Below are 19,884 nucleotides of genomic sequence, written 5' to 3' on the forward strand. Positions count from 1 at the left end.
AAAATTGTTCGTTATTACATTCGTGTAAAGTTTTATACCTTTACGATAGCTGCATTAGAGTAAAATTTATAAAGCCGTTTTTTTTATGGAGGATTTAAAATCTCCTATGCTCGAATTGGTTAAATACCAGATAGATCAGCAGTTAAAAAAACGTAGAAAATTTATAAAATATTCAACAGTTGCGATAACTTGAAAAGTGAGCAAAAAATAAAAACGTTACCAACAAGGGAAGCATCAAAAAGAAGGTATTTTGAAACGCAAAAATGACATTGAAGTTTCAATGAAAGAGCAAAAAACCAATGTCATACCGATAATATATATATATATATATATATATATATATATATATATATATATATATATATATATATAATCATTTAAGTGCTGATTTGTAGTTGACTGTTTTATTCATTTTTAAATATTAACATTGCAAGATCGATTTCCTGAGTACAAGGGGTTCCAATCAATGCTTCACACGGAGGAGGAGGAGGAGGAGGAGGAGGAGGAGGAAGAGGAGTAGGAGGAGTGCATCATTTCGACGGTTCAATCTTGACTTTTTGTTTTTCTCCGTCGGAAAACATAAATAAATAAATTAGAAAATGAACGACAATGAGAGTAAAAATGTGCGAAAAAATAATTCCGGGATCCAACATGTCGGCGGTTGCAACTGCTTAGATCATGGATATAATCCAGTCAGTATAAGTAGAAACTCGAACATAAACTCCAATGCCGTCCTTCACTCCCCAACTGACGATGCCTTCCAAGTACCATGTCGGTGAATAGGCTACAAAATAAATAGAAAGCGCTTTTTAAAAACAAAAAATGTTTCAATACAATTGTAGAGAAAATAAAGACTGTCGAGAATTGGAGTATTCAGTCCGAAGCTTTTAAAAGGACCTCGTGAAAATCCGTCGCCTCTGTCGAAAATTTAAGGCAGACATACATACATACATACATACATACATACATACATACATACAATATTTCTCCCAGCGTGATTTGATCCCACACTGACTAATCAGCTTTCAATGTGCATTAATTTCATCCGTTCTTTCACTAACACTTAGGGTTTGAATTATGTTGGCCTTCTTTTTAAAATTGAAAATCATGTTGGCAATTTATTCATAATGCAATAGAAGCAATAGTATAATGTTGGCTTCAGACACATATCAAATCACAATTAGAAATTGATGTAAATAAAGCAGAGTTGTTCAACAATAATGATATCTCAAGATTAGCCATTTCTAATAATAGGATATACACTTTCCTAGCATGCTGATGACATATAAAATAAGTCTTTCAATCAAATATTGCAAATCTGTTGAAGGTAGTAAGGAAGACAAATGGCTTTGTTTAAACTGAAAATTCAGTTGGAGTAAAGCAGGGGGCAAGAGGCGTTTTCTTATAAAAAAAACATTTCTTACAATTCCTTGGTCTAGTAAACATACAGGGTGGAACGATAAAATTATCGCCCTAGAAAAGACGACATGATTCCATTTCCGTTTGATGAAAACCAGTTTTTTTTGTTTTTCTTACAGACCATCTACTAATTGGCCAGTTGTGTACAAATCCCAAGAGTGATAAGAGCCTTCTATCATGTCTGAAAGTGACTCAATGTTCAACAAACGAGGTCGAAGATGCACCGCATGATCTATACTCATCCAAATTATGGCAACAGGACCATTGCCAGTGTTCTCAAAATGAAGATCCTGACGATTCAACGCTTGAGGGCACAGCTCAACGAAGTTTCCGGCCACGGTTATGGTCTGTGGTGTGGTTTCAAGTGAGGGTCACATCATACCACTTCACATCTTCGAAGTCGGCTTGAAAGTCAACACCAAAGTTTACCTGAATGTGTTGAAGAGTATAATGATCTCCTGGTGCAATCAGGTGGCCGCTGGCAAACCCTAAGCGTGGCAGCAAGAGTCGACGTCGGCCTACAAGTCCAAAGAGACATAAGCTTAGATTTTGTACCCTTCTCTCACTGGCCCCTTTCCTCCTCCAATCTGAAGCCGCTTGAAGTTGATTGAGGATGAAGGCGGCTACATTGACTAGATGCCAGTTCTACTATACAATCAAGTTAACTGAATTGATTTTTTCTATAAAAGTTTAAAATTTAAGCTGTAGTGTTGTTTTCTTTAGGGCGACAAATATATCGTTCCACCCTGTAGTATCCAGCTATTCTCCAAACTTTGGTTATAGTCAAAACATTGATATTACCGATCATACCCCAAAAACGAAATAGGGGCTCCAGACTCATGAAAATTACGCTTTTAGAAAAATATTTTTTATCTAGAAAACTAGAATAATTCCTGTCTCCGGACCCCCCCCCAATAGAAACAATCGTTTCTTGAAACCAACAAATCAAGATATCTTCTCTCTCCTGCCTTCATCAACAAAATAATATATCCTCAGAGTAATGTAGTACCCGTTTGCATGTAGAGTTCGCCGCAAGGTAACAACAACGAATAACTCGATTCACATATGTTTACCGTTGAAACAACAGATTTATTTGCAGGTAATTTCCAGAATAACGTCTTATCAAACCTGTCAACGTTCAAATCTATCGCTGTCGGCCCACATGTGTAACACAGCTATCTTTTCCTCTCTCTAATGTGATCAGGTTCTTCTTTTTATAATCTTTTTCCTTCTTCCTTGCCCTGACGTCACTTCGCACACGACTCGGTCATTTGCATACAGTTGTCATATGCGCGAGATAAAGAGAGAGGGGGGGAGAGAGAGAGGGAGAGAGAGAAAGAGACAGACAGACAGGCAGAAAAACAAAGAGAGATGGGTGAAGCTCTTGGCTAATAGACTGTGTTCTCTTAAACTTGTGTTTTGATTTAGGTGGGTTAAGAATTCGCAGTTGTAAGTTTTTTGTTCAAAAAGGAAATTAACCTTTGTTGTTTTAAAATTGGAGTCTGAATTTTATTTGGAGAAAGAATTCTTCTGTTACATCACTGATTGAACCACATTAACACTGTAACCAGTGTCAGAATTCAGCAAAGACTTTGAACTAGCACAACAAGCGGACGATCACGATCTGTACAACGAACACACACACACAAGTGTACGTTTCTCCCATCATGAATCATTAGAATCTTTCACGGCACAATTAACATTTTCTGTTTTGATAGAGACCTGTCAAGAGGAGGAATGAATGCAAAATGGCGAGAAGAGGAAGAGTGAAAAAAAAAAGGAAAAAGGTAAAGAAAAAGAAACAAAAAGAATGAGAAGCGACGAAAGAGAAAGAGAAAAATAAATAAAGAGAGTGATAGACACAGCTAAGTCAGATTACTCTGAAACCACCAGAAAGCGCATCGAAGCACAGAAATTAGGAACCCGGGATTTTTGGAAAATCTACAACAGCGTAGTTAATAATGGACAGTCAATTATTCCCCCACTAACAAACAATCATGAGGTTGCTTGCACGGCAACTGACAAGGCTAATCTGCTTGCCAGTCGGTTTGCCTCAAACTCCACACTGAACTCGGTACACCACTCACTCCCTGATTTTCCTCTGCGAACAGACGCCACACTTGACGACTTGAAAATCACCCCTTCTCAGGTACATGCTATTATAAAAAACCTAGACACCTCTAAAGCATGTGGACCAGATCTCATCCCGGCTGTGCTATTAAAAAAATGTTCTGCCGAGGTTGCTCCAGTTCTGTCCAAACTTTACAATAAATGCCTTAACGAATCTTGTTTTCCCGACTGCTGGAAAACCGCCTCTGTGGTACCAGTCTTCAAGAATTCTGGTGAAAGAACTGACCCACTAAATTATCGCCCCATTAGCCTCCTCCCGCTTTTCGCCAAAATATTTGAGTCCTTAGTTAATAAAGCCCTAGTCCAGCACCTAACAGCTGCTAAACTCTTGACTGACAAACAATATGGATTCAGGCAAGCCCGTTCAACAGCAGATATCTTAACTGTAGTTTCTGAACGTATATACCGTTCATTGGATAAAACAGGGGAGGGTAGAGCGGTGGCCCTTGATATGTCTAGGGCTTTTGACGGGGTATGGCACGATGGTCTTCTAAGGAAAATTAGATCATATGGAATCACTGGAAGAATTCATAACGTAATTAAATCCTTCTTAAGTAATAGAAAAATCAAAGTTGTCCTCGACGGACGTACATCCAAACAATATGACATAAATGCGGGAGTGCCTCAGGGGTCTATCCTTGGACCTCTATTGTTCCTGATATTCATAAACGACCTCCCTGATAATATTGTTTCGGAGATGGGTATATTTGCCGATGACACCACTCTCTATAACAGATATGAGGGGAAAACAAATGAACACATATCCAAGAAAATGGCAGAAACACTAGAGGATGACCTCCAATCCGTAGTGGAATGGGGACAAAAATGGTTGGTCTCATTCAATGCTGCTAAGACTAAGCTTGTTTCCTTCAATAACTACAAGAAACCTTCTCTACCACCAATAGCAATGGCCAAGAACACATTGCCTGAAAGTACTTCTTTTAAACTCCTCGGCCTAACGTTTACAGGGAATATGAACTGGAATAGATACATTGAGAGCATTGCCAAGGCTGCTGCGAGGAAGGTTGGCTCCCTCTACCGTGCTAGAAAACTACTTACGCCTGCCAGTATCCTATACCTCTATAAGGCAACCATTCGCCCATGTATGGAGTACTGTTGTCACATCTGGGCTGGTGCATCTGCTGTTTGTCTCTCGCTCCTGGACAGGGTTCAAAAAAGAGTCGCAAACCTGATAGGTCCTGAACTGTCATCTGGGCTTCAGCCTCTGTCCCATCGACGAGATGTTGCATCCCTCTGCCTGTTCTACAAATACTTTAATGGTGAATGCTCTGACGAACTGCAAACACTTGTACCTCCCCGACGTAACTACCCCCGACAAACCCGACAAGCTACTAAGTCTCATCCCTTTACAGTGGAGATCCCTAGGTGCAAGAAAGCCTTTTACTCCAATAGTTTCTTCCCCAGAACTGCGGGTCTTTGGAACTCCCTTCCGGGATTCTGCTTTCCCAACTGCAATGATATGCAGAAGTTCAAGTGTAATGTTAACAAACATCTTTCTACTCTTCTCCCTTCATAATGACCCCGCTAATTAATTCCCTAATAGTAGCCCCCTGCTTCAAAGTGGCACTGTGCCTTGTTTGGGGTGAAAATTGAATTAAAAAAAAAAAAAAATAAATAAAATCTAGTTAAATACTAGTGCTTTGATAGACATCGTCAGATTTCGACAAAAAAATATGAAAGCTCACATCAATGTCAAACTCAAGCAATTTAATCAGAAACCTGTTTTTTTTTATGATTGAATAAAAAGTGAAATTCTGCTGAAACACGAAGAACTCACATTCCCAAACTTTTGAAGGAAAACCCCCCAACATTTAAGTGTTTTCATAGTTACAAGGCTTTCTTGTGTGATGTGGTAACATACACGTGACTCGGGGTTTGTGTATCCAATGTCCAAACTCCTCGGCCTGATATTCACTGGCAACATGAATTGGAATATATACATAAAAGACACTGTAAAACCTGCTGCAAAGAAGATAGGCTCTCTATACCTGGCTAGAAACATTCTCATACATACAAGTATTCTCGCCTATGTGAGAAATATCATTGTCACATTTGGGCTGATGCACTAGGCAATGGTCTGCCTCTATCTTTGACAGGAGGCAAAAAGAGAGTCCCGTACTGTATAGCAAAATCTATAGCTGCAGTGTTGCATCCCTGTCTTTAGTTTACAAGTACTTCCATAGAATGTGCAGCGACAAATTTAACGCATTTGTATCCTTTCACCGTAAATAGTTCCGACCAACCTGATCACTAGCAGAATCTCATTGTTATGTGTCAGAGAAATTCTTTTCTAATAGCTGCTGCTGATGATAATGAAGACGATGATGCTGAAGATGATGAAAATGAAGATGATGATGACAAAGAAGAAGATGCTAATGACAATTATGACAACGATGTTGAAGCAACTGAAGCATACAGGAAGCAACAATAATCCTATTCAAATTAATATAACACCCCCCACACACACGCACACACACACATATTCACGCATGAAAACAAAGGTACGATTATTTTTTTTCCTGATATCTGCCGTTTATAATTATAAGTACTTACTTTCGCAAGTTCGAAAAACCAATCCACCCCCAGAGTCGAATCTGGCGGCGTCACTGATTCTTGTCGTGTTCTTGCCATACAAGACGTCTAATGTTCCCGCACAAAACATTGTCGCCAAATCACTCTCTTTCCGTTTGTGATCTGAAATGAAAACAGTGAAATATCGTTGTTACTAGTTGTACCTGTGACCCGTTGGGTCACAACAATCATCACTATTTATTGCTACTAGTAACAAGACTGCGCAAAAACCTCGACGATACTTTAGACACCAATCTCTATAAATAACTGTTAATCATTATTAAAACATTAACGTTGCTCTCAGGTCCAATCTGATCTGATGTGGTAGTACTTGTCCGGTTTATAAACTCCCATCAATTATCCTGGATGTAATACAAATCAGCATCTAGTCGTGAACTCCCAGTTTGGGAACTTTAGAGTGTATGGAATCATACGAGTCGGCTCGACCTCAAAGTTATATTACTTGCCAGTTTACAAAATCTACGCCTACGGAACCAACAAATTGTATAAAAAACTGTATGACCCAATAACAGTAAACAGGCGCCAAACCCAACAATCGGCCAAGTTTACTTTGTTTTAGAATTTTTAAGATGGCGATTAATAACATGCATTATTTGATTTATTCCGACTACTGTTCTCATGTGGATGTTATTCCCACAACGTTCCGGTCGAAGAAACATCCGATCTTTTTCAGATGCATTTTGTTAAAATTTTGTTTGTACTAAATTGTCCAATGGACCAGTGGCCCAACGTATAAAGTGATAATTCTAGATGATAGCTTTATGGAAATTGTAGGATATATTCTCAGTGCAAGCGATACTAAGAATGAAATCAAAATTTATTAAGAATTTTATCTATTCAAGGCTGACAGCAGACAAGCAATTTACCCCCCCCTAGGTTTGATTGAATAGTCTGTTCAGATTCTTGAGTTTGACAAAACACCTGAACAAATCGAAGGTTACACTGAAACGTAATGAATATAATATCTAAGATGAGAACAGTAGTTCAAATAATCTGAACAATGCAAATAATACTTTTTTTTTTATTAATTCATATTTTTTAATTATTCGGACTATTGTCCTCATCTTGAGTGTTATTCGCACAACGTTTTGGCCGATGTAACTTCCGACCTTCTTTATGTGTATTTTGTCGAACTTGAGAATCATTTTATTGGATTCGGCAATCTTCACAAAATTTTGATTGGAATCCTTTATTTAATCCATAAGGATAGCATACTCTTGTCTCATTAACCATGTCCTAATTAATTCGTGGCATAGTGGATAAAGTACTTGGTAAAATTCCGTCGTAAATTACACTTTTCTGGCGATTCAACCCTCAGTTCGAGCGACACTAACGATATAATTGTGAATTACTTAGGACTTCTACCCAATCTTGGTTGACAGAACAAGGGTATTCTATCTTCGTAGATTAAATAAAGCGTTTTGTTCTAAATTCCGTGCAGATTCTCGAGTTTGCGAGAAAAAGTTTTCCAAGTTAAACAAGATACATCTGAAGATGGTCGGAAGTTACATCGACCGAAACGTTGTACACTCAGTCCTATTTTTAAACCCTATAAACTATTCGAAGAGTCCAAAACATACGAATGATCTATCCCCATTTAAAAACTCCAGAAACATGATTTACAAATCTTACTTTGTCTTTTTAAATCTAGTAATCCATGCTTGTTAGTTATGTCTGGCAGCCATAGAGTAAGATTAACTATACGATAGATTGGTAGATATGTCCCATGTTGGATATTGAAATTTCATGACATACCTATAAGGACTGCTGAAAGTGTGTGAAGGTGAATGTAACAGCCCCAACTCAACAATCGACCCCAGCTGCAACAACAGTGGACACTTATTACCTTTATCTTATTAGATGCTTACCTATAGTCCGTAAAGCTTCCAGGCAATGTCGATCTTTAAAAACGTTGACTTTGGACGTTAGGCGTCGCTCAGGTTTAGTCTTATCTTCGGTGTATCCCCAGCCAGACACGTAGCCTCGAGTGCTCAGCCGAGTATGACTCTTCAGTGTAGACTCGCTTGTTGGCAGACATATTGGACGCACAAATTTATTAATAACAGCATCTCTTGATAAATATATCAACGCGATATCGTTCGTTTGCGTTTTCGGGTCGTAATCCTCATGTACATAAAGATCGGAAACCTGGAGGAAACAGGGGGGGAAATAAAATAAGTTAAAAAAAAGAGATTTTGTCATTGTGAATTCATTGCATAAAACAATCTAAGACAATTATTTTATTTACTTTCTGGAAATTTTATAAATTTTTCTAATGTGTGTGTGTGTGTGTATGTGTGTGTGTGTGTGTGACGCGGTTTATCTCAGCCTACAGGCAATCCACCCAGGCAAGTAAGGTACCTAAATGAAGCTTATGACCCAGCGGATGTTTTAGTGATACTTATATCCATGTTTGGTGTATGGAAATGCAAAAAAATAAAAATAAAAAATAAAATAAATAAATGCAATAAATACAAAAAAAAAAATAAATAAAATAACGATTTACTGAACAACGTTTTATTTACTGGATATTTTTTCGGTACAAGGACTCAAGTCTGCCCAGCTGGGCAAACTTGGGTTCTTATTATAAAAATAAGAATACGTGAATTTTTGCACTGCCTATCGAATTTATAAAAAGAATAAAAATAAACATGTTTTTTGACTCATTCCACCCCAAATGAGGTTCTACTTTTTTATATATATATATTGGAAGAAATATAAATATTAATTAACTTAGAATTTAGAGCGGAGAATCAGTTTCGTATATAAATTTAACAAATTTGTTTCCCACTTCGAAACTATTCTAGCGTTTTAAAGCAGTTAAAATCTTGCTGCCAGTTAGGGTTAAGGTTATGCAAGAAGACCGCAACAAATGCTTAGAAAAAGAATTCATTAGCGAAAGATAATTGACTGGAATGTTTAAAACTATAATTTATTGGCGAAAGATAATTGACTGGAATGTTTAAAACTATAATTTATTGGCGAAAGATAATTGACTGGAATGTTTAAAACTATAATTCATTGGCGAAAGATAATTGACTGGAATGTTTAAAACTATAATTCATTGGCGAAAGATAATTGACTGGAATGTTTAAAACTATAATTTATTGGCGAAAGATAATTGACTGGAATGTTTAAAACTATAATTCATTGGCGAAAGATAATTGACTGGAATGTTTAAAACTATAATTTATTGGCGAAAGATAATTGACTGGAATGTTTAAAACTATAATTTATTGGCGAAAGATAATTGACTGGAATGTTTAAAACTATAATTTATTGGCGAAAGATAATTGACTAGAATGTTTAAAACTATAATTTATTGGCGAAAGATAATTGACTGGAATGTTTAAAACTATAATTTATTGGCGAAAGATAATTGACTGGAATGTTTAAAACTATAATTTATTGGCGAAAGATAATTGACTGGAATGTTTAAAACTATAATTTATTGGCGAAAGATAATTGACTGGAATGTTTAAAACTATAATTTATTGGCGAAAGATAATTGACTGGAATGTTTAAAACTATAATTTATTGGCGAAAGATAATTGACTGGAATGTTTAAAACTATAATTTATTGGCGAAAGATAATTGACTGGAATGTTTAAAACTATAATTTATTGGCGAAAGATAATTGACTGGAATGTTTAAAACTATAATTTATTGGCGAAAGATAATTGACTGGAATGTTTAAAACTATAATTTATTGGCGAAAGATAATTGACTGGAATGTTTAAAACTATAATTTATTGACGAAAGATAATTGACTGGAATGTTTAAAACTATAATTTATAGGCGAAAGATAATTGACTGGAATGTTTAAAACTATAATTTATTGGCGAAAGATAATTGACTGGAATGTTTAAAACTATAATTTATTGGCGAAAGATAATTGACTGGAATGTTTAAAACTATAATTTATTGGCGAAAGATAATTGACCGGAATGTTTAAAACTATAATTTATTGGCGAAAGATAATTGACTGGAATGTTTAAAACTATAATTTATTGACGAAAGATAATTGACTGGAATGTTTAAAACTATAATTTATAGGCGAAAGATAATTGACTGGAATGTTTAAAACTATAATTTATTGGCGAAAGATAATTGACTGGAATGTTTAAAACTATAATTTATTGGCGAAAGATAATTGACTGGAATGTTTAAAACTATAATTTATTGGCGAAAGATAATTGACCGGAATGTTTAAAACTATAATTTATTGGCGAAAGATAATTGACTGGAATGTTTAAAACTATAATTTATTGGCGAGAAAGAATGTTTTTAAAAAAGAAAATTATTTTGAAAGTTGAAATGATGCAATATCAATGCAAATTTGATGGAAAAGATCTTGTTCTTATGATGCTGTCGCCCGAGAAGCGTTACCATCGGCTACAAAACTGAAATTGGCAGTTATTTATCAAACAACATAAGTCGAAAAAGTGTCTTCCTTTTTTAGTCAATTTAATTAGTAAAAATATAAACATCACTACTACCATGTTTTCAGGCTGAAACAGGTATAACTATCCTCACAGGAATTTCCTTCTCGTTTGGGAAGGGGTATTTGTTTATTGATGATAACTTAAAGCGTTTCTACCAAGGATGGGTCTCATTCAGACTACTTTTATAATTTTCCAGAGTGATGTCAAATTCGATCTTTTAATATGTTTTTGCAATGGTGTTCACTCTTGTCGGGTTGAGCCGGCCTTTTCAACAACCTGCACCATATTCCGAATCATGGGGATCCATGTATGATAGCCCTGATAAAGATGACAATAGATAGTTAATTGTTCACGATTCCACCATTAAAATCCTGACATGTGGGGTCAACGAAGCTCTCTTTGATGCTAATTCAGCTTCTCACCGATATGCTTGCACCATCGAGGTAGGAATGATTATGTCGCAAATTAAATTCCTATCTGTATCTATGATTCCAGTAGTCATAGAAGTAACCGAACTCATGATAAAGAATGTTAGGGGAGCTGAATATTCCCCCTAGAAAAAAAAATCGACCTTTTGTCTAACTTGGCAATTGTGCGATGCAAGTGAGCAAATAGCGACTCTAAACAATTCAGATTTGCTGATGTGCAAATAAACTGGATATTTGTTTTTTTTATATTTAACAAGAACACAAATCAGTTGTGAAACCGCTTTCGATCGTCTGACAATATGAGGATGAGTCAGAGTCTTATCTCAACCTTATTTTCTCGGTATGGATTGAAGTATTCTCAAACTTATGCAATGAAAACGTTCACAACTCAAACTATTTACGAAATTTTGCATGGAGTTACTGTTATAAAAGAACGAAAGGGCCATACATAAAAAAATGAGGAGTTGAAATTGCGTCAAAATTTCAATCGTAATTGAACTTTCAAGATCAAGATCATAAAGGATGCGGAAGTTCACTAACTACAGTATGGGCCACATAGCGGGTCTACGATTAACAGAACGGAAGTTACTGTCAAAGGTATGACTTGCACCTTTTTTGTGACCTCGATTTTGCCTTTTGACATAAACATCCCAAAATTAAATTAATTCAAAGTTAGACGATAGTCAATATTTCGACCTAATTTGGTAACGCGATTTTTATTAATTCATATTTTTTTAATTATTCGGAGAGTTGTTCTCATTTTGAGTGTTATTCGCACAAAATTTTGGCCGATGTAACCTCCGACCTTCTTCATGTGTATTTTGTCGAACTTGAGAATCATTTTATTGAATTCGGGAATCTGCACAAAATTTTGATTGGAATCCTTTATTTAATCCATAAAGGTAGCATACTCTTGTCTCATTAGCCATATCCTAAGTAATTCGTGGCATAGTGGATAAAGTACTTGGTAAAATTCCGTCGTAAATTACACTTTTCTGGCGATTGAAAGTTCAACCCTCAGTTCGAGCGACACTAACGATATAATTGTGAATTACTTCTACCAAATTAGGCGGCCCTGTCGGTGGGGCATTAGAATACACCGACTGCCCCTCTGCAGAGGGTAAAAGTCTCTCAATGGGGGTCCTGGATATGACCTTAAACTATATCCAGTGGTGAGGCCCCAGTTTGTGGACTTTTGGGGAGTGTGGAGCCACTCTTTAATTACCATTGCTCCCAGGCCCACTCTGTGGTAGTACCTGTTAGGGTTCCAACTATGGGTTAAATAAAAATTAAATTGAAAACAACAAATATATTCTATTAAAAAATTTTCTTCAAAATCTTTGGATTCGGCATTTCCGAAAAGGGTTGATATGCCGTAAAACAAAAACAACCAACCAACCAACCAAATTATGGCTGACAGAACAAGGGTATCCTACTTTTGTAGATTAAATAAAGCGTTTTGTTCGAAATTCTTTGCAGATTCTCGAGTTTTCCAAGTTAAACAAGATACATCTGAAGATGGTCGGAAGTTACATCGACCGAAACGTTGTGCATTCAATCCTATTTTTAAACCCTATAAACTATATAGTAGTTCGAATAGTCAAAAAAAAAAATACGAATGATCTCTCCCCATTTAAAAAAATTCAAAAACATGATTTACAAATCTTACATTGTCTTTTTAAATATAGTAATCCATGTCTGTTAGTTATGTCTGGCAGCCAAAGAGTAAGATTAATTGTAAACAATCTAACAATCTAACAAGTTTGATCAAAAACATAACCTCTTTGGTGGAGGCAGTTAATTTCCTGTTTTTATCTTTCCTATTTTCGTATTAGTTTTGTTATAAGATCGGACATTGCGACAACAACTTAATGAATTTACCTCAAATCTCTGTACAATCTGGTCATCCCTTGCATGGTTTAGATAAAGTTTGCCTAGATAGACGGAGAGTCTGTCCAGTGAATATGTCTCGGTTGTACCCTTGATGGCAACACAATGTGCAGCAGTGACGACCACTCGTTCGCTGACTAGGCTGCCCCCGCATGTGATGTCCTTATCACCAAGACTGTGTAATGAAATGGCCGCCATCCAAGGTAGAAACTCACGGGGTAACTCTCCACCATTCAGGATCGGTTGGGCTACTGAGCGGAAAACTTTACCACATTCTGACAAAGAAAAAAAAAGGTGTTTTAAAATAAGTATAAAAAATGTGCATTCATTTGCATATTTATATATACTAGTGCTGTTAGATATCAGCAGGGCAACACCAAAAGAGTGCTAGTCGGCGATTATTATGATTATTCAAGCAAAAAGTTTTGTCAGATAAAATATGTTTTAGAATAAGCAAAATATTTAGAATTAATATTTATTTATATTAATTTAGAAATGTAGCTTTAAAATGTTATCATAACAATTTAGTTGACAACTTAGAAATAATGACATGTAAAAACATCAGGTGATTATCTTAATAACGTTTAGTAATGACGTTATTTAAAAAAGGGTACTTTTACAATAAGTGGAAATTAGTTGAGTCAGTCGGAGTCGAGAGAGGAACAGGGACGGTTTTCACATCGTTATGGTTTCGAGTAGAGGGGGTAAAAATGGTGATAATACGTATCTACGACCAGAGGAAAACATCCGGAATAAAGCTGCTGTAAATACCACCAAGATTAAGAATTGATTATATAATGCTATAAATTGAATTTTTAAAAATAACTCTTTATGCTGCAATATTTTAAGTTATAAATTTATTATATTTTTTTACTAGAATATCGTGTCCTTTTCTTTTCCAGTTTTAACAACTAGTCCTTTACTTTTCCATGTTAAAGCTTAACCATATTACTTTTCATGCTTGCATTTTTCTATTGTAATCCATGATTTTTCCAGGCTTCCAGTAAATTCATTTGTTCTTTGTTTAATTTCAGTCTCATTTTTTTGCCCCCACCCCTAAACATGACATACACATATATAATAACAATGTATGGCACTTGTCTGCTTTCAATAAAATCGCCCCGATTATATCCCTTTCATTCATTCATTCATTCATTCATTCTCTCTGTTTCACTTGTTACTTCTCTTTTCGCAAGAGCGGTGAATTGATAGAAAAAGTCGTTGCTGAAGCGACGTGGTTGCTATAGAAACCAGTCATAAATACAACGTCGCTCACTTCCTTACGTTTTATTTTACGATTTTCAACACCAGTAAATTCATCATACTTTTGTTTTACTGAACGAAAATGGAAATTTTTTTTTCTTTACATGAAAAGGTGATCTATAAACTGTAATAATTGTTTGAAATTTAGTCGAAAAATGAATGAACAGAGAAGCTTTAAAGCAGTTCTAAAGGACTAAAACTGGCACTTAGCCATATATTCAAACAGTTCCGTGTTTGAATGATTATATATATATATGCTACTTCAACTCACCGATCACACAAGCCGGTTGTCTTCCTCGCCATTGGCCACCAGCCACGCATTCCTGTACAGTTGACCCATATAAAATGTATCCCTCGGGACATTTGTAAGTCAAAGTTGAACCCACTGGGAAAGGAGAATTTCTGAAAAGAAAGACGCAAAACTCTTGTGTGAGTTAAATAAAACCCTTAGCAACTCTCAGCAGAATTTATTTGTTTCCTTTCTTTATGGAGAGAAGTTTAATTTGTCCAGCACCACTGATGACGGATTACGCCCAAAGAAAAAGCAACCACTGGACGAATGCGGCCTTTTCTCCAAAGAAGAGAATGTTTTGAACCAATGTAAACTCAACGGTCATCATGAAACGGGTATGTCAACAAGAAATACTCTTATAATAATAATAATAATAATAATAATAATAATAATAATAATAATAATAATAATGGTACCACACAAAATTATCATGACGGGTCAAGAAGGATGGAAAAACTAAAGAGAGAACATCATTAAGATTTCAACTGGAAGGGCACAGAGCAATAAAATCTTTTCGTCGTTTTTCTTTTAAAGTTTTATAAGTTTAAAAATAGTTGTTTGTGGCGAATTAATAGTAATCTACTGTTATCGTGTTATCCCATAAGTTCTATCCGAATTTTTACCTTTGTTTTTAAATTGAACGAAACTTAAAAAATATTGTGTATATTGTGCATTTTTCTTTTACATTTTTATGTTTAGATGCATTTTAACTGATTAGATTTTTTTCACAGAACGATAAATTTTAAATTTGCTTGATTACAACTCTACTAACATGGAAGTGCCTAAGAATCATTTGAGGCATATAATGTTTTATGAGTTCAAGAAAGGAAACTCAGCAGCCGAAGCAGCCAGAAATATCCCACTTTGAATTGTTACCACCTAATGCAACAATTAATGCTCAAATCTACTGACAGCAATTAGAGCATTTGTAATTAAGCTGTGAGGGAAAACATGCTCTATTGAATCGAAAAGGGGTGATGTTTCTTCAGGACAATACACGACCCCACAAGCAAGAATCATTTCACAAAAGATCGAAGAACTTGGTTGGGAGAAAATTCCTCATCCACCCTATTCTCCTGACCTTGCTCCTTCAGACTACCATTTGTTTCGTAGCTTACAAAATCATTTGGAAGGAACGGCTTTTATAAAGCAGAAAGATGCTGAAACTGACATTTGTGAGTTCTTCGAATCATAGCCAACAGGATTTTACATTGATGGAATTAATAAGCTTGTTAACAGATGGAAGGAAGTTATAGATAATCAGGGAAAGTATATTGATTATTAAATCTTTAATAAAATGTAACATTTGGTTACTCCTTTTCTTTATTCATAAATTCGAACAGAACTTATGGGATGACCTAATACAATAAGGTTATTTGCAATGATTATCGAACGAAATGGAGAATACTTAAATATTGGGAAACTTGTTATCATTTAGATTTCGGGGAACACCACTTGTTATCACCTATGATAATGACTCGTGTAAAAACTCCCAGTGAATAAATAATGTTAATATCTACAAGGAGAGTTACATTACTTCAAAAAGGCGTTAAGAATAAAACGATCCCAAACAACTACACACCCATAATCTGTATATTAAGTATGTGGGAAATTATTTTTGAGAAACAAAATAGATATCGGAAGCCGATGGACAAATAATCTACTAAACATCAATGAAAAGATACTAAAGAAAGTAAAAAACGAAAACAAAAAACAACAAAAACAGAATAGTAAAACAGAAACACGGCTTGGAATAACAAAAAAAACCGTATAACACAATTCCCTAAACTTGGATTATCGGATACTTAAATACAAAATAACAAAGAAAAGAACTAGAAGAATAGAGACAAGAACTGACGTCTGAACGAAAGATTAGATTATAAAGAGAAATTTACCGAGGAGACTTTTTATTTCCACTTTTGCAAACAATGATGCATATTTGTGATATTCAATATAAAATACTGTATCGTTATCGTTATATTCATGATAGATGTTCAACTTAGCAACAACATCTAGTACCCTTTATAAAGCAGTCACAGAAAACCTCCTCTACCTATAACTAGCTATCCTGCCTTGACAGAGTACAAAATAGACTTTGTGACTTAGTGGGGGATGCCCTTTTCTCTACCCTGCAACCTCTCTCCCACAGAAGAGACGTTGCGAGCCTATCCTTGTTTTATCGTTATTTCCATGGCAGGTGCTCCCCCCTCGCCAATCTTTCACGAAAAACACCCGTCTAGCTGAATCCACTGTGAAAAATTTTCCCCACTCTTTATCTGTGCCTAAATCAAAACGTAGATTCCATGAACAAAGCTTCTTTCTTAGAAGTGCACGCCAGTGAAACTCTGTTCCGTCTGCCTGCTTCCCTACCTGACTACAACCTGGATGTCTTCAAGTCCAACGTTAACAAATTCCTAATGAACCGCCCCCTTAAGTAAACACTTAATCAAATCTCCACACTAACGTACTGTACTTGCAATAACCCTTATCCCTGAGTGGATTCCGGGCCTTGATAAGTGTTGACCACGATGTAAAAAAACAACAAAAAAAAAACACAACAAAGACTTTTCCTTTCACTCTTTCCTTACCAAAAACCAAACAAAACTTCTATAAACAAAGTCTCTTTCCTAGACTATCCAACCTGTTAAACAATACAACACGGGCCGGCTTTACAGTCAACTACTGCATGGTCCTCATCGTATCTAATATTAACAAACACTTGTTTAGCCGTTCTCCTTAAGTAATGTTCTGCCCATTGTTTCCGATCATCTTGTGGAGGCGATCATCCTCCAACGATTTTTTAACACATCATCAGGTGACCTCGTGTCTTAATAAGTGGCGATTTATTAGTAAAAAAAAATACATGGCCATTTGTATATAGATGATTATACCGATCAACTAAAGGAAAGAAGGAAAACTGATAAGTACTTAAGATTACATAGATAATGCAGTTAAACATTCACAGAAATACATAACATAAAATATAGAGGCTAATCATAACAACACAAAATGGACTACTTATAAGACAGACTAAAGAAATTGCACATAGGAAAACATGGGCAAGGCCACGAAAAGGACACCTGAAAAAGGAAATTGGATCATTACTAACAGCCACAGAAAACGACACAATCGAAAATATTTTACGTTCTAAAACAATATGTTCCACTTTACGGCTAATTGTATAGGGGCGTCATGTCATATGACAGTGAATGGTGAGCCCTGTCTCGTCTGACTACATCGCAATAACAGATCCATGCTCGGATTAATCTGCAATGGAAAATTTGATTAAAACCAAAGCAAAGTTTGAGGTTTGCTGAAAGCACTACATTTGCCCAGCATGGAAGTGATCATCAGGACGGATTGGTTATGCTGGTATGCTCATGTGGAGTGTTCTATTTTTCTGGATAACCCATTGCAGAAGCATTAATGTCTTTAATCATAGAAATATCGGTCAGCAAATGATTAGACGAGACCGTACAGAGTGGAATTGACCTGTTGAACCGTGAGAACTAGAGGTTGTGTTTGCAAAATATAAAAATAAACGCCCGACTATCAGACAAAGGGAAAACTAACATGAAAAAATATAAGAAAAAGAGAGGAATGGTAAATCACATAATTCATTCAAAGGAATACGATGATTATATTGGGAAGATCATCTACTTGGAACTGTGCAAATACCTACATTTTCAACATACAGCAAAATTTTACAGGCACAAAATGGAGCTGGTATTGGAAAATACACGACCCCACACGCATAAAAATAGAAAAGGTACATACATGAAACGAGGCCTACTGATAGACAAGAAAAAATTAAAAAGAAAAAACTAAATAATAGACTTCATCACTGTTGCAGCAGTTTACAGAGTGGAGCTGAAGAGGATAACTAATTTAAATCAATCAACGTAAAAGAGAACTAAAAGCAATATGAAACATTAAAAAGCTGCCGTGATACCAATAAGGACATAAGTCAGTGGTGGTGCAGCATACCTTCGCTTGACAACGTACGAACATGCAAAACTCTTATACGGTCATTATTTTTTCCCTAGTGTGTGAAGTATTCATAAAGTTATGTCATGGAAACGTTGATAATAAAAACTATTTTCCTTTATATTTTGAATATTGATCACTCTTCCTATTTATTTCGCACAAGGACAAAATTAGACACAAGGCCAGTTTTCAATGTGGGAGAAAAACCAGCTATACAACAAGGATCGTTGGATTGGAACAAAAATAAAAAATTGACTTAGTCTGGAAAGATTTCTTCCTTAATGGTCGAAGACAGAAAAGATGAAGTATATTATCAGAAAAGATACATTTTGCACTTAATCAGATCTATACATAAAATTTGACAAAATCAGAAGTTGAAATTCCATGAAATTTCAATTTTGATCGAACTTGACAATTGCTTATACAATGCTGAACTTCACTAACTACAATATGGACCAAGTAGTGAATCTTTATGGTGAGCAAAACCAAAGTTATCACCAAATGTGATTTATTTTTTATGCAACTTTGATTCAGATATACAAAAATTAAATCAATTTTAAGTTGGATTATGACCGATAGATTGACCACAGTTTGGTGATGATTGGTCAAGCAGTGTCGATGCAAGACTATGTACAACTAAAGATGGTGATGAACTTGACCAAAAACATAACATCTACCTTGGCAAAGTCAATAAGTATAGAAGAACTAGGAACAATTCCGTTAAATTTGAACATTTGAATAAAATAAACTGGAATTAAATATTGAATTACAATGATTACACACATTGATGTGAACGTATGAAATATTAATAAAAATTCTACAGTGCAGAAATCAATTTACTTTGCCAGATGATGCTGAACAATCAGTTGTAATATATTGTAATGAAATCGCATTTTGTAAGCACGACTATAAATATAGATCGTATAGACATAGACGAATTGAAAGAGACTAAAACTGCCTGAGAATACATGTAAGAAATACTATAATCTGATACAGTCTCTTCAATCCCTTCGAAAGAGTCGCAACATTTATGGTACGAGAGAAAGTGGTGTTTAATAGTTTGAGAGAATGAAAATGGCATTGCGGCTAAGCTTGATCCAGACCTCGACTGGAAATGTACAGAAAGTATCGGAACCTTGAGGAGGCTTTTGTACCTCAAAATTTAGTGAAAGCTATCAGCCATTATTAGAGGGGACCCGATGGTAAACGACTGACTTTAGAATAAAGAGTTTACAATTGTGATTAAAATAAGCGAACAGTAGTGGAAATCTGAGGAGACTTGTTATCTCTCAGATTCCAGGAAACATTTCCTATCTTACTCGCGATCACTTGTAATGACTGGTGTGAGAATTCCACGTAAGTAAGAAATAATAGTAACAAAAGGCATAGAATTACCCAATCAAAATGTGTTAAGAGC

General features: G+C 35.5%; 1 protein-coding gene across 1 annotated transcript in view; it reads right to left on the reverse strand.

The window, feature by feature from the left end:
* Positions 1-388: 388 nt before the first annotated feature.
* The window catches only part of LOC145243538 (clotting factor C-like), a 43,611-nt gene continuing 24,115 nt past the window's right edge, over positions 389-19,884 (reverse strand). Inside the window, exons 8-12 of the mRNA XM_080106510.1 lie at positions 14,460-14,590; positions 12,917-13,200; positions 8,031-8,310; positions 6,124-6,264; positions 389-784 (exon numbers count right to left, since the gene is read on the reverse strand). Coding sequence (XP_079962636.1) covers positions 672-784; positions 6,124-6,264; positions 8,031-8,310; positions 12,917-13,200; positions 14,460-14,590 — 949 coding nt within the window. The 3' untranslated portion in view covers positions 389-671. The remainder of the gene's footprint in view (positions 785-6,123; positions 6,265-8,030; positions 8,311-12,916; positions 13,201-14,459; positions 14,591-19,884) is intronic.

The sequence above is a fragment of the Euprymna scolopes genome, chromosome 22 (assembly GCF_053919585.1).
Source record: "Euprymna scolopes isolate OS-2025 chromosome 22, ASM5391958v1, whole genome shotgun sequence".
In the NCBI taxonomy this organism is placed as follows: Eukaryota; Metazoa; Mollusca; class Cephalopoda; order Sepiida; family Sepiolidae; genus Euprymna; species Euprymna scolopes.